This window comes from Mixophyes fleayi, chromosome 2 (assembly GCF_038048845.1).
Source record: "Mixophyes fleayi isolate aMixFle1 chromosome 2, aMixFle1.hap1, whole genome shotgun sequence".
NCBI lineage: Eukaryota > Metazoa > Chordata > Amphibia > Anura > Limnodynastidae > Mixophyes > Mixophyes fleayi.
Genome location: NC_134403.1, coordinates 74,675,421 through 74,691,768, shown reverse-complemented (window position 1 = coordinate 74,691,768; position 16,348 = coordinate 74,675,421). Strand labels below are relative to the sequence as shown.

The 16,348-nt window shown below is 41.6% G+C and overlaps 2 protein-coding genes across 2 annotated transcripts in view; one reads left to right on the top strand and one right to left on the bottom strand.

Annotated features, from left to right (window-relative positions):
• The window catches only part of TMPRSS12 (transmembrane serine protease 12), a 43,563-nt gene extending 36,216 nt beyond the window's left edge, over positions 1 to 7,347 (top strand). Inside the window, exon 5 of the mRNA XM_075199291.1 lies at positions 7,016 to 7,347. Coding sequence (XP_075055392.1) covers positions 7,016 to 7,297 — 282 coding nt within the window. The 3' untranslated portion in view covers positions 7,298 to 7,347. The remainder of the gene's footprint in view (positions 1 to 7,015) is intronic.
• An 82-nt stretch (positions 7,348 to 7,429) lies between these two features.
• The window catches only part of ATF1 (activating transcription factor 1), a 42,640-nt gene continuing 33,721 nt past the window's right edge, over positions 7,430 to 16,348 (bottom strand). Inside the window, exon 8 of the mRNA XM_075199292.1 lies at positions 7,430 to 8,911. Coding sequence (XP_075055393.1) covers positions 8,767 to 8,911 — 145 coding nt within the window. The 3' untranslated portion in view covers positions 7,430 to 8,766. The remainder of the gene's footprint in view (positions 8,912 to 16,348) is intronic.

Below are 16,348 nucleotides of genomic sequence, written 5' to 3'. Positions count from 1 at the left end.
TTATTTCCAATGAGAAAGAGAGTCTTTATGGGTGACTGGAGATGTGTCTTCCGCTTCAGGAGCCGTTTTTTCTGAAGCATTGGAAAATCTTTCCAGAAAATAGCACATATATTTATTTTCTCTGTGTCTTAAGGATACATTTTCCAATATGTGCAGGTAGTGTCCTTGTTTGGGTGATGAATGTAAGGATTATGGATCTGTGGCAAGGATATTAATAGATTAACATGGGAATTGTAACGGAACTTGGGATGTATATGCTTACATATACATGAGGAGAATTATTTATAAAACTAGCAAAGAATTCAGCATAATGGAAACGTGATGTACAGTATCATCTATGCTAAACTGTATTAGATTATATGTGTAAGATTGTTATTGAGAATTATGTTATTAAGAATAAACATCTGCATGCAATCTTTCCTGATATAAGTAGAATTGTCTCTGCAATGTGTCATGTGCATCTAAGCTTATATTGGTGCATATTCCTAATGTGTAAATTTATAGCAGACAGTGGTCAAAGTGGAAATTGAGAAGTGGTGGTATGGAAAATGTAAGTGAATGGAATTTGATAGATTTACAATCAAAGCAGTAGTAGATAAAGTGGTATGGCATACCATCGTATACCAGACCACTCACAAAGATTCTGTGTGTTAGTGGCTGGAAGTAAATTATATGTACCGTGTATATAACTGTAAGTCCCAAGTCTAGCATATCTGCTATAGTGTGCCTGGGAATAGTATATAGTGATACATAGACACACAGTTAACTCAGAGCAGAAAATTAACTGTTTTCTAGGTAAACTGGAAATTGCCTTTGTGCGTGGTTATCTATATTTATCTTACATGTTGAACTGTACTATGTTATATAAGGCTTTAAACATGCTGCTTATATTATTGAGACATTATCTGGTAGAGATATTTATTTGTGATAACTGAAAAAAAGATGATTGAATAGTGTTCACAGTGATTGACACAAAATGGTGAGTTACTTGATGGATTTATCAAGAGATGTGTGATATTTGGACCTTTTTCACCCAGTCAGAATATGAAAGCTTTGTGAGTAGCTTTCACGGACTTCTCATTGAGTTGCATTAGTGTAACAGAGGGTATTCCCTACCCATGTTTATCGTTCTACAAGTTGAACTTTTAGGAAAGTTGCATAGGTGTTAGGAACTCCTCCAGCCGGCACAACACAACCCGGAGTCTACTCTGCCAGTCAGGTGTTCACTGGAGCCCCTGATGGTGGGGACAGGCTGGGCTGCAGACTGACAGAAGGTCGTGAAGTGTGTACCGGCTGGGGAGAACCCAGGCAAGCGGAGTGGAGTCCAAGCAGAGGTCAAGGGCCGGCAGCAGATAGCAGATCCGATAAACAAGCCGAGGTCAGGGGTCACAAGCAGACAGGGTGGTCGGTATTCAAGCCAGAGGCCAAGGTCACGAGAGACACAGGCAGGGTCCAAATCCAGGCAAGGGGTCATACACGGGTAGTCAATAGAATTTCCAAGACACAGGAACAAGGCACAGAGCAGGTCAGCAGACTGGCAAACAGAAGCTATAACCGGCAATGAGGCAGCAGACCTCATTGCCTTAAATACAGCCAACAGCCAATCAGAACCTGCCCCCTAGACAGAGCACACTTGCAGCCTAATTGCTAGATATTAAAACCACAAATCAGGGCTTAGCCCTGGAGTCATACTTGCAGGCTAATGCCTGCTAATTCAGCCACAGGCTGAATCTAATTACCTGCCCCCATGCACGTGCGCGCCCGGCTGCCGGGACACGGCGCTGAAGAGGTGTCCGGCCGTTGCCTTGGCAATGGTCGGGAGTTGAGGGGAAATGACGTCCCGGTCGTCATGGTGACGACCGGGACTCTGGAGCGGACAGGAAGCGAGCCGCCGCGGCTGTGAGTACCACCGCGGCTCGTGACGATAGGAGAACGTCTTTTAGAACACCAAAAAATAAGCAACTTATATTATGCCACAATTATTAATCTAGTGTATTTTTTATTAATGGTCATGAGGATTTTGCTTTAATATTAGCTTTTCCTATTTTATGATTTGTGGCTTTAAAAAATAAAAATAAAAAAAAGCCACAAATGTACTTCACCTCCTCCCACTAAATGCACTTTGTGAATGCCCAGATGTCAAACTCTAAGGGGTAAATTTTCTTCTTGACATTAATTCCTTTCCCTCAAAATACTCCAATGGGAAGAATTTATTTCCAGTTTAGGTAGAGACACGTTAGAAAATTCCTCCCAGCCCACCTCCAGTATATAAGGAAACTCCTCTTTTTCCCATATGTCTTTGAGTGACTTCCCAAGCACTCTGAAAAATATTAGCATAACAAGCATGGGTGGACACTGGGCTGCCATGGAGTATTTCAATGGAAAATAATTAACTATAAATATAATTTGCATTTATCCTCATTGATCCTGTATGGCAGCAATGGGATGTTACACCTCAGCAATACAGACACAAAAAGTAAACTAGACACATTTGTTGCAAAATCATGAATTTATTTAGTGGCTGCGTGTCTTCCAAACTGAGAGTCATTGGGCGAGAAGATAATAATGGTATGGATTAAATGTCCATTCAGCTGCTTTGCAAAACTCTGTCGACGAAGCCTGAGTCTTTCTTGCCCAAGATATTAATATTGCCCGTGTTTAGTGGGCCTTCAGGATCTTTAACACCTTACGTCCATTCCTCTTGTATGTCTGTACAATTCCCTGGTCCTACTTGTTTAGAAGGAAACACGTACAGTCATTATTGGTTTGCACAAAAAGGGCTTCACAGGCAACGATATTGCTGCTAGTAAGATTACACCTAAATCAACCATTTATTGGATCATCAAGGAGAGAGGTTCAATAGTTGTGAAGAAGGCGAGCTCAGGGACAGAAACCTTCCGTGAAACCGAGAAAAGAGCAGAAGGGAACGTCTAACAAGTGACCTTCTGCTCCACGGGAGGTTTCTGTCTTCCCTGAGCTCGCCTTAGGACACCTGCGTTAGGTTTGACAGGTGTACTGCCTAGTCAAACTCCCAAGAATGCCCAAGAACATCCAGCAAGCACCAGGACAGTCTCCTTAAGTTGATTCAGCTGTGGGATCAGGGAACCACCAGTGCAAAGCTTGCTCAGGAATGGCAGCAGGCAGGTGTGAGTGCATCTGTACGCACAGTGAGGCAAAGATTTTTGGAGGATGGCCTGATGTCAAGAAGGCCAGCAAAGGAGCCGCTTCTCTCCAGAAACAGACTAATATTCTGCAAAAGGTACAGGGATTGGACTGCTGAGGACTGGGGTAAAGTGATTTTCTCTAATGAATCCCCTTTTAGATTGTTTGGGGCATCTGGAAAAACGCTTGTCCGTAGAAGGAAAGGTGAGCGCTACCATCAGACCTGTGTCATGCCAACAGTAAAGCATCCTGAGACCATTCATGTGTAGGGTTGCTTCTCAGCCAAGGGAGTGGGCTCACTCACAATTTTGCCTAAGAACACAGCCATGAATAAAGAATGGCACCAAAACATCCCCCAAGAGCAACTTCTCCAAACCATCCAAGAACAGTTTGGTGACAAACTATGCCTTTTCCAGCATGATGGAGCAACTTGCAGGCAAAAGTGATAACTAAGTGGCTCTGGGATCAAAACACAAAATTTTGGATCCATGGACAGGAAACTCTCCAGACCTTAATCCCATTGAGAACTTGTGGTCAATTCTCAAGAGGCAGGTGGACACACAAAAACCCACAATTTCTGACAAACTCCAAGCATTGATTAGGCAAGAATTGGTGGCCATAAGTTAGTATGTGGGCCAGAAAGAAGGGTCAACACTGCAAATATTGACTCGTTGCATAAACTTAATGTAATTGTCAATAAATCTTGCCTTCTCAAAACAATCTTGCTTTGTGCCATATGTCCCTGAAGGAGGGCTTCCCAGCCTGTAACACTGGAGTCCCTTTGAGTATTATCCATTCTGGCTGAAACAGTGGTACTCCTCTTGTCTTCACCATTGCCACCACCTGAGAGTTTTCTTGGGGGCTTTTGATAGGCTCCTGCTTTTCTGACATCACCCTTTCTCTGAATCATGCGGAGTCTGAAATAGAGCCCTGTGCCTTGTTGATCTGTAGTAAAGAGAGAAATTGCATAAGTCTTTAAGGTCTTGCAAGGCTACAAACTCTATTAGGGTTGATGGAGTCCTTTATTGGTCAAAGAAGTTGTCCCCTGGGACACTGATGTAACTGTATCTTGTAACCATTTCCTATAATGTCCAATACCTATTGATTTGTGATAGAGTGGATCCATATTTCTACATACTGTGCAATTATGCCCCCTACTAGTGTTATTGGGGTCTGATTCCCGACAATAGTTATTGTGGAATCTTCCATTTGACCCCCCTTTAAGTCTGAATGCCCGAATGGACTATTTGGATGTAACAAGCATATTCTGAATCAAATATAGTGTTATGGTCTTCCCTAAATTATAACTTCTCATCTCTTTGACGTGCTGATAAGCCAAGGAAGCACTTAGATTTACACCCAGAAGACTTTTGAATTTGTCTCCAAGAGCAGACTGAAATCTGGGGTTAGTATGACATCTGTCCCCAGCTCTCAGGTTGCGGCATTCAGACAAAGTGGTTCCAGAAATATGAAGCTTCTTAAATCAGTGGATCCCAAACTTTTTCAGTTCAAGGCACCCTTAGGGTCTCCAAAATTTTTTCAAGGCACCCCTAAGACAAAACAATTTACCAAGTAGTACCCTGCTTTGCTTACCACTGGCCCTGGCCGAGACACCCCTGTGAGATCTCCAAGGCACCCCAGGGAGCCTAGGGGCACAGTTTGGGAACCATTGTCTTAAATCAATTCTCCATTTTGCTATCCATGGCATCCATTAGGAGACCCCCATCTGCAATAGGGATAGTAGTTCTAGATGGCATACTAGCTATAAGTGCATCATCGCCTATTGGGCAGCATGGTGGCTTAGTGGTTAGCACTTCTGCCTTACAGCACTGGGGTCAGGAGTTCAATTCCCGATCATGGCCTTATCTGTGAGGAGTTTGTATGTTCTCCCCGTGTTTGCGTGGGTTTCCTCCCACTCAAAAAAACCCAAAAAACATACTGATAGGTTAATTGGCTGCTAACAAATTGACCCTAGTCTGTCTGTGTGTGTTAGGGAATTTAGATTGTAAGCCCCAATGGGGCAGGGACTGATGTGAGTGAGTAGAGAACTCGCTCACATCAGCGCTGTACAGAGAGTACAGCGCTGCGTAATTAGTGGCGCTATATATATGATGATGATGGATACATACAGTACAATCTGTTTAAGTTATGTTTTCCGGCGCTCATTCCTTATGAATAAGTTCTTTCACTGCCTAATGTATAAGAAAAACTTTGCTTTTTTTATTGTGATTTTTAAAAAGGGATTTATGGGTATCTGCTGCAGTTGGTTCCTCATCCATAGCTATGGATTTTTGTGTATCTATACACACATACACTCTTAAGCACCATCTCCACATTTTCTAAAATTAAGGATCATGGCCGTCTGTTTAAACTCCCCAGTTTCATCAATAGAGAAATCTTCAAAATTTCCTAGGGAATCACATTCTGGGCCTGATTCATTGAGGCATGCAAAACTTACATATTGCAAGTTGTTTTGTTTTTTTAAATAAAAAAAAAAAATGCACATAAATCGGGCATGCACACATCCGTATTCAACAAGAAGCAGATGTAAACATAGGTCTGTTGATGAATACAGGTCTAGATACACTCTGCTCTAACAGACAATACACGGCAGGATATGGTCCAATACATATGTGGAATGTAAAGTCAAATGTAATGCACGGAATCAGTGATTTGCCTGGAAGAATTCCTTTACAACGAAACATGCGTCATCATTTATGCTGTGTATTACTGATCTATAAATATTACTGAAGTTCTATTATCATGTGGAACAGAACCTGAACGTATCAGTGATTGTCACCCGTTAATAGTCATGTCAAAAACATTAAAAGTTTTTTTATTTCCATGAAATAAAAAAAAAAAAACATACATGGACTACGCACATACGCTCAGTCCCCCTACCTGCTCCACCCATGAAATTGTAGGCTGTAGTAAATCTCAATGTTTCAGTTTTAAAAATAAAACAAAGCATCCTCTGGCTGCATATATTGTCCTCAAGAATGTGTATGCTAGTCTGTGGCAATCTCTTTACGGTCCTTCACAACACGCATCATTTTTAAAGGCACTCCCATTTTTACTGTTCACTAATTTTATTTAAGTCAAAGATGAAGCGGATGTTCCTGTGTTCTCTGACATATCGTTTGTTTCTGGGCATGCGCAGAACGATTTTACACAATATACAACATGATATTAATGTGCCTTAATGAATTAGGCCCTCTGAGTCTCTCTCCTCTAAATTCATTCCTGTCTGAAAGCTTGCACTTTAGTCCTTGTATAACACACATCTTCCATAGTCTCATCCAAGCTGTAAAACCCCTTATACTGCTTAGGGGGCTGACTTTTTCCTGAGTTGAGAACTACATATTGTACGAAGGACCCCTTCAGACTCAATCTCAGATGCCATCAACAGTCCTGTCCGCTCTGTTTTATTATTGTTATTTAACAATAATATAATTGTTTTGTATATTAGTGGATATTTTTATGTTCTTTTATTGACTAAAGTGAATGCACTCATATGAATTATATTACCTACATACATACACTCAAGATCGGGATTTTTATATGCAAGTGTTGCTTTCCAAGCTTCCTCAGTATTCTCAGATTAATGGCAGGACTACATGTATACAAATCAATCATCAGAAATGTTTGGTACAAAGTTTTTCAGATAAGGGATTTTCCAAAATGTGGATCACTATACATAAAATACAGTAAATCTGAAAGTTGTCCCTTCCAATATTTTTTGTTTTCTTTTGAACCTATATGTCCTTTAATACTGACATCATTCAACTTGAATACATCGCTGAAATGTTCAGGTACACAACTAATTATTGGTTCTAATGAATGTCATGTCTAGGGAGATAGCGGAGGACCCTTTGTATGCTATATGCCAGAAAAAGACAGATTCTACCAGTTAGGTATAACCAGTTTTGGATATAATTGTGCTAAAGCTCATTACCCTGGAGTCTACACACTAATGGAAAACTATGCAAACTGGATTGGTATACGAACAGCAAATGCCACAGATTATTTTGAGGACAGAATTTATGATACATCAGGATCAAACAAAGCTATTGCCATAAAGTTATACTTCATAAATGCACTTGGAACAATGACCTGGTTACTGAATGTTATGTAAAACTGATTATTATGGTAATTTGGAAATGTTAATTAAACATATGGGGAAGATTTGTGTGTGCTTTTATTTTGAATTAACTCAGCCACAAATAAAGCAGTCACTTCTGGAATATATGACTAAACAAAAAACACATTAGCTGTATTATATTGTTTTTATTTTTAAAGTGCTAATGCATATCCTTAGATACAGCGCACACAGTTTACTTTTTAATTCATAAGTGCCTTAGATTTTTATTTTTTTTTAAAAAAGTATTTTCAGAACTCCACACACAAAGCAAAAAAAAAACCAATGGCAAAGCATAGGAAAATATTTTGAAAATATTTGACATTAGATGACTTATTTTCATCTTGGATCATTTTCGCCAAACCAGTTACTAAAAGTAAAGTTGTAAAAATGAAAAACTGATTGAAATATACTCTGGAAAATATGATTCAAAGTGACCAATTCCAATTTATTGCTTTCTTCTCACACCCACTGGTTCAATAAAATGTCAGGCTTATAGCTTGCATTGAAACTTACTTTTCTTTTTCACAAATGAACCTTTGAGTAGAACCAACTGACATAAGCAATTACACATTAAGTAAATAATCACACATCATTTATTTATAGAAATCACACCTAGTAGCCCAAAATCAGAATACATTTCAAAACTTTTGCTCAACTCAACCTAACCAAGTCTTCAGTAAACTGGATGAATTAAGAGCAAGTTCTGGCTATTGAATTAGGCTACTGAAATAAAAGTCAAAGCTTCCCCTTTAAAACCATGATGGATATTTCATATAATAAACACTACAAAACAACATAATTACAATATTGCCTGCTGAAATGAGCAAACATTTTACTGTAAAAGTGATACTTTTATTTTTTATAGCAAAGTAAGCCTTAACCTGAAATTGGGAGTAACGAAACGAGGTAAAGTATGTACATACAATTACATAAAAATATACCTGGAATAAAAAAAACAAACAAAAAAAACAAAACCTAACAACTTACATAGGACAATATGTTCCACTATGTTCCATTTTTGTGTTATCTAAAAACATTAAAGCATTGTGTTATTACTAGCAGACATTGGTCTACTCATGGCTCTCCAGCTGTTTTACTATAAGTCCCAACATGATCTGCCAGCGATTGGCTCAGACGTATTTCAACTAGTTAGAGAGCCAGGGTCAAAGCCTGAGTTAGACCATAGGTGATTCCTATCTGCAACACACAACTCAAATTACTGTTCTACTGAACCACCGCCATTTTAATGTATTTTTATTTTGCCTAGAAATAACATTCATCAAATGTTTACACAATTAACATATGGTGGCAAGTTGTGTTTCATTATTCTAATAGTTTGTGAAGACTAGGTAAAAAAAGGGCTTCATCTGTGGCCTCACGTAAAATTTAGAAAATTTTGGTATAAAAGAAAAAAAAAACTCATTTAAAATATAGAGTTGACAAAAAACGAAAAAAAAAAAAGTTTAAACTGTTTTATGACAGTACAAGTCTTTTAAAGTCTTTAGCTCTTCAATTAATGTTTTGTTTTGATTTTCAAGCACTGCAACCCTGTTTTCCAAGCATTTAACATACTCTTTCTTCTTTCTTCGACATTCTCGGGCTGCCTCCCTAAAACCAGAGAACACAAATAGATAATACATTTGTTTGTATAATTAGAGTCAATAAAACATGACATGGCACAAAAGGCAACAAGAACATATACGATATACTCTGTTAACAAGTAAGTTTTATTTTCCTTTAAATGTGCAGTGTGATGTCCATAGAAAAACTATCTACAATTTTGCATTTGGTGCACATTAGCTACATACTGGATGATGACAGCAAGGTTGTTAACTGAATTAAGTGTGATAAAATGAAAGTGGAAAAAGCAAAAACATTCTATTAGCACATTTGGATAACTACCTTAATTATTTACAACATGTCCATTTTTCTCCCTAAGTATTGGCTGTTCAAGCCTCATTCATGTTTTAATACAGTGCTTCTGATAGTTGAAAACCTGTCCCTTTTGAAGTATAGACCAATGCTAGATCTCGGCTACCAATGAAGCCATGTAAAAATCTGAGCATTGTACAGGGGTAAAAAGGCTCTATAATCATCTGCTAAATCAGAGGTGCCCAAAGCCAGTCATCAAAAGCTACCAACAGTTCATGTTTTCAGGATTTTTCTTTAATCATACACAGGCGAGTTAATTTGGCTGGGTCAGTAATTAACCCACTTGTTTAAGCAGACAGACATCCTGAAAACATGACCTTTTGGTAGCTGACTGTGCTTGAGTGCCTCTGTGCACATTTGGAGGAATGTTTATCATTTAGCAATCTCCACTCCTTGAAACACATTTAAATATATATATATTCCCACAATATAAAATTAAAATTTTTACACGCAGGTGTAATTGGTGCTTTGTACCAATCAAAATCAGCAGAATGTTGCACTGTATACGCCACCTTTTGTACAAATATAGGATCACATCACCACAAAATGGCATTTGCACCACCAACTAACAGTTGTCCAGCTTTATGACCCTTAAATCTTGAACACACCACTTCATAGAATGAGTACAATTGAACACCATGAACAATTAGTCAACTTTATCATACTGCACAATATGGCATAAAAAGAATAAAAAAACAAAAACGAAAAAGACTGCAAAGTCCACCCGCCTCCACCTACCCCTAAACAACTTCCACTTTGAAGGGTCATTAATATAAAAAAAATAGGGGCTAAATTCACATTCAGAGGTTATCCAACATACATTAGTCACCAGCTGTGCTCTTTTTTTTGTAGATCCCATCACTAAGGCTAGGTACACATTGAAATGTTTTCGTCCAATAATCGGACAAATCAGCCGACAGTCAGGTTAGTGTGTATAGTGACACAATGGTCAAAATCGTCAGTTGTTGGCTCAATTGACTGGTCGTACTGTTTAATATTTTCCAACCAATCCACCTAATGATCATGTAGTGTGTATAATTTTCCGATCGATTCACGACCAAGTACCAAAAGTTCCTCGAACTGCAACTCCTTTGAGGGCATGGATGTTCAATTCTGATGCCTGCACCAGTCCTGTACTCAGGAAATTCCTGAAGTCATCAGGGTTGTTGTCCCGTATCTCATGCAGCAGCAGGACTGCCATTAGAATTTGTGGGGTCCAGTACTAATCAATCCGCCCCTCCCTCCCTGGGTCCAATACTAATTAATCTGACGGGGCCCCCCTCCCCATACATGCGTCTCCTATCCCTCATCACAGTAAATGTCCCCCTCTCCTCTCCCCGCAATCACAGTAAATGTCCCCCTCTCCCCCCCCAATCACCGTTAATGTCCCCTTCTCCCTCTCCCCCCCTCCACAGATCAAGTCCCCCTCTTCCCCCCTCCCTCCACAGATCAGGTACCCCTCTTCCCCCCCCTCCCTCCAAATATAAGGTCCCCCTCTTCCCACCCCCCCTCCACAATTATGCTCCCCAAGGATCTCCCTCCTCCCTCCACAGTTATGGTCCCCCGGGCTCTCCCTATCCACCCTCAAAAAAAAAATAGTAGCTCATTAACTAACCTTCTAAACGATGCTGCAACTCTGCCTCCTGTTCACTGATACACTGGGAGTGCGGCTCACGGTGATGACGTCACCGCGCCGGCCACGCTCTCAGCCTATCAGAGTCTACGAGGCAGAGCTGCAGCATCGCGGAGAAGGTAAGAAAAAAAAAAGGTAAGGCACGGTCTGTGAATGCGGGGCCCGGACAGTCCAGGGAGTCCGGACAGATGGAGAGGTCTGTCCAGGCCCCCTAGTCTATCCGGGCCAGCAGTACTGGTCATACCCCCCTGATGCCGGCCCTGTGCAGCAGAGACATATGAGAGAATGAGTCTCTCCTCTTGAGCCACTCTTTGGTCAAACAAGAGCTATTCTTTCTCCTCTTTTCCCTTCGGGTCTGTACTTGCAGTCTTCCCACAGTGAGCAGAAAAAGAGCAGTTGCTTGTAGTTCTTCAAAAGTATCCATATTAGTAAAATTAACTTTTTATGTACGGTTGAGAATGAACTTACAATGTACACGTGCTAGTGGATGTATGAAGAAAACATGTTGCCTTTGCTTTTTTATGAGGTTTGGGGTGCTTAGTATTGAACATTCTCTGCCCCTTATTTTAATTTCTTAGGGATATAGTTACAGAGTTGTTTAAGTGTGTACCAATTTCTAATCTTAGCTCACGACAATATGGCGGCGAAAAGTAAATTACCGGACAGTCGGTCTTCCGTTAATTGTCTAAAACATGACTACCGGGAGAGACGTTGTAGATAACACGTCTGTCTGAAAATTCTTCAGTGTGTACCTAGCCTAAAGCTCACATTTCTCAATTATCCAATTGGGGGACACTGGTATCATGGAGATATAGAGCCTCCTTCAAGATATTGGCACCTTAAATAAAATAAAACTTCTGAAGCTTCTCCCTCCTCTGTATCCCCATCTTGCATGGACTCTGCCCAACAGGACAGGATATTTAAACTTGCAGCCTGCTGAAGCAGCCCAGCATTACTTTTATTTTCTATGTTTAAATTTCCTGCACCGATGGTCAGCGAGAACTGACAGACGCACTGGGCTGTATGCAAACTGGAACAGCCTCAGGAGATGCCCCTTCCTACTTGGGGCAGTACCATGGGAGTAACCCCTGTATTACTGGTGCAGATAGTGACCAGGGGACCCTGAACTGCCATCATACAGGTGTTTCAGCACCAGATCGCATGTCGTAGAAAAGGGCCAGGTAAATGAGGGGGGAGGTAGTCTTAGCCAGTGTCAGCATCAAAGGACTAGAGCAGAGACCTGATTAGGAGTCTCGGACAGCCAAGATGTCAGCAGCCATCCAAAGCACAATTAAAGTATTTTTATTGAAGATTTTCAGTTGTAACATACACTTAACATCCTACCTATCTAAACCTGTATGCTATCTATGTCGCAATAAACATTTGCCGTGATAACATGTGAATTGTCAGGACAAGGAGATCAACAACACACTTTCAATCAATAATGTATTTAGAAAATTAAATTATAATATTACATTAGATTGTTTCCAACCATACAAGAAAAGATAAATTACACTTCAGCTCAGACCTAAAGAGGCCGCGAAGGGCTGGGAGTTAACCATCAACCCAGTGGTGCCCCACATCCCACCATGTCATCTTGATGAGGGTGAGCAACAAATCTTGAGTCATACCAGTGATGCTATACCTTATGAAATTTATGCATGGCCTTTCTACTTTCCATACATGAGTCGCTCATGTCTCCATACTTCAGTGACTAAAGTGGTCCACTGACGTACACTAGGTGACTCAGCCGCTATCCACCCCCTGGCAATAATAACCTTATCGAGAGAAGCCAAACTATATATATATATATATTTAAACAGTGGGTTTCCCAGTCCCTCCGCCAATGTATTGCCAAACAGGCAAGTCTTGGGGCACAACTGATGGGTCACAGGTATGGTGGAGGAGATGCATTCCCAAATCCTGATCCAGAAGGACTGGACAACTGGACATGTCCAGAGAAGGTGCCAAACAGTGCCCTCAGGGTCACCGCATTTAGGGCACTCCGTGGAGGTAAGTCTTCCCATTCCGTGCAGTATAACAGAGGTCAAATATACTCTGTGCAACCTACAAAAGTGGACTTGCTGGAATCTAAAACAAAAGGTGGCATGTCTAGTACCCCCCATTATCAAACTTCACTCCTCATCGGAGAGAATCCTCAGATCAGCCTCACATTTTATTCTGATCCAGTCTGCCCGGAGGCACCCAAGGCAGCAATTAAGGCATAAAGCACAGATATAGTCTTAGAAGACCCTACAGACCATAACACCTTTTTAACCGGAGAATTCGCTAACTGAGGCAGACCCCCAGGAAACTGGGCACATAGGGTGTGTCTCGGCTGCAGGTACCGGAAGAACTCTCTCTATTGCTTATATGTTAGTAGTTGACTGTCTATATATATTTGACCAATTCTATGGAATCCAGCTCTTCATCACATCACTGATCCTTCCAACCCCACCAACTTTTTAGAACCAGTATTTGACAACATGCGAGTGTCCCAGTCCAGCCCCTCACCTCCCAGTAGAGTATGTGATATTGTCCAGACCATTGCTGCCTGTTGAATTATAGGAGCCACCTCACTAGGTCACTGCCTTAAATTGCAAAACTCCAAGGGAGGTGTCCTTCTGCTTGCTCAGACAGTGCCTGAGAGAAGTGTTCTGGATATGGCCCAACCACGTGACCAAATGTGTAAGCTGGGAAGCAAGGTAATATATATGAAGATTGGGTAGGGCCAGACCTCATGAGTTCTTTGTTCTACACAGCATGTTATATCGTACTCTTGCTCTCCTACCACCCCAGACCACCGAAATGATATATTTATTAATTTATTAATATTTTCAAACACATAACCCGATATGTATACCGGGGAGTGCTGAAAGGGGTATAAGTACTTAGGCTGAACTATCATTTTAAGTTTTATCCTACCGGTGACTGTAAGAGGAAGTTTGCACCATGTTTGGCTTTTGGATTTTAAATATTCTGTTATTGGGTCAGTATTAAGTGCAGCGTATTCCAAAGCCCGGGCTGACACCCATATACCCAAGTACTTGAACTTAGTGGTCCAGAGAAGTGACTGACAGCAATCAGCATCAACCGGAAGTTACCACCCTAACAGGAAAAAAACACAAAAACAGATTTGCTCCAGTTAATCTTGAGTCCTGAATAGATTCCAAATTCCTCAACCACCTGCAAGAGGTTAGTCAAGGAATCATCAGGGTCCCTGAGGAAGATCAGCATGTCATCAGCATAGAGTGCTATGCTGTAAGTGGCTTCTCCCACCTCTATGCCTCTAATGTTAACATGGGAGCGAATCACACATGCCAGCAGTTCAATTGTTAGAGCTGGGGATAGTGGGCAACCCCGACTAGTTCCTCGACCCAGACCAAAAGGAGCCGACGTGAAACAGTTAACATCATTCTGGCCGCTGGTGCAGAATAGAGTAACCTCACCAAGCTGATAAACCTGGGGCCTACACCAAAGCTCTCAAGTATCTGCCAAAGGTAACCACACTCAACCGATTAAAAAGCCTTGGCCACATCCAAAGACACGACCACTACCCTCGCCCCAGCCGAGCGGGGCTTCTGAATCTGCGTAAATAATCTTCTGACATTAGTAATCGTGGACTTGCCAGGCATAACCCCCGTCTGGTTCGGGTGGATAATCTTGTGGATAACCTTATTTAGTGTTATGGATAAGATCTTTGTCAAAATCCGTAGTGATCAGAGAGGGCGGTATGCGTTCGGATACAAAGCATCCTTACCAGGTTTAAGAATAAGGACGACTATAGCCTCAGACATAGAGGGGGGGGGGGGGGGGCATTGTGTACCACACTCCAGCAATTGGGAATACACCTCCAACAGTTTGGGGACAAGAAATTGTCTATATTGCTTGTATACCTGTATTGGGATACCATCAATACCCATGGCTTTATGGATGGGAAAGGACAAGATGGCAGCTGCAATCTCCTACTCAGTGAAGGGGGAGTTCAAAAAGTCAGCCGCCTCTTGGGACAGTTTCGAGAGACTAACTCCGCTAAGGTAGGATGTAAGCTGGGAGGGTGTGTATCTAGCTTGCGTAGAATATAAATGCTTATAGTACTCAAAAACACCTCGGCTATTTTGGGCCCAGTATACTGTGTTTGTCTAGAATGGCTGGTATTGTCCTGTTGGACATTTTAGCTCTTGCTAGACGCGCCAGGTAGCCTTGGAAATACTGGCTGTGTCTGGAAAAGAGAAGCCTTTGACTCAGATTGTCATAAGAAATTAGTCCAATCCCACTGTGCCTGAATTCAGTACTTGAGCCGATATATAAAACTTCTAAGTCCTCACATCTCTGCTCCAGCTCTCCCTCCTGTCCATTAAGTTTCTTTATACTCGCTCTTTGCTCTGTAAAAGTACCCCACTGAAAAGCCTTAAACGAGTCCCAGACCACCACAGGGTCAACCACAACCTCATTATCCTTAAAGTATTCCTCCCAGAGGCATGCCAGGCCAGTACCCCCGCCAAATCTGGACAGCCAGTACGGATTCAGTTTCCAAAACCGCATACCCCGCACAGCTTTAAAGTCAAAGACAGCCAAGATAGGGGAGTGTCAAAAATGCCCCAAGGAAGGTATTCCACATCCGAGACCAAGGGAACCAGGACGTGTAAGGCAAGGGGACCATATCTATTCTCGACAGAGTATGGGAAAGACAAGAAAAGTGCCTAACCTCCTGTTTTCTAAATCTCCAGGCATCCTCATTGAGGACATCCAGGTCATCGATAAGTTCACCAAAATTTGTAGGCCTACTGGGTATCAACCGTAGGTCCTCATGCCATCTGTCCTTGGATACATCTATTACATTACTGAAGTCCCCCAAACACAGCACCGGAGTGTCCGGAGCTGTAGCAACAAAGGCTGCTGCTTTATACATTATATCCCCATTGTATATGGGGAGCACTTGGCACAATTCCGTTGGAAGGGGGCCACCCCTTACAGGATAGTGGCTGATGGTGTGCTGAGCCCTGGGAAAAATTGCCTCTTGGGCAGTATTGCACCTCCTCCTTGGCAGGCTTTGGTTCACTAAATGAAGTCCATAAAAACAGATACATAGTACTTCTACTCAGACTACGTCTCCTGTATCCTACTGCTGCAGAAGTATTTTGACCGTAATGGTTCTTTCCGCGTGGATCTCTGATTTTCACTTGACTTGCTGTGTTTCTGTGTCTACAACCTACAGAGTTCATATCTTGTGTACTCTGCAGTTGCCTTCTTTCTCCTACTAATCTCTTTTCTTAGAAAGGGTGTAAGTCCAGATTTAAATCTGGAGGGGTTTCATTAGTAACCATTACACTTGTATGACATGCCAGTCTAAATTGCGCAGTACTGATGCTTCAGCTGTTGATTCTATGCATCTGGGTGCTCTTGGTCAAGGGTATTCTGGCGCCTCAGTGGTGCCACTAGATGACCCAGTTTGGAAGCAAACACTAGGCTAATGTTTT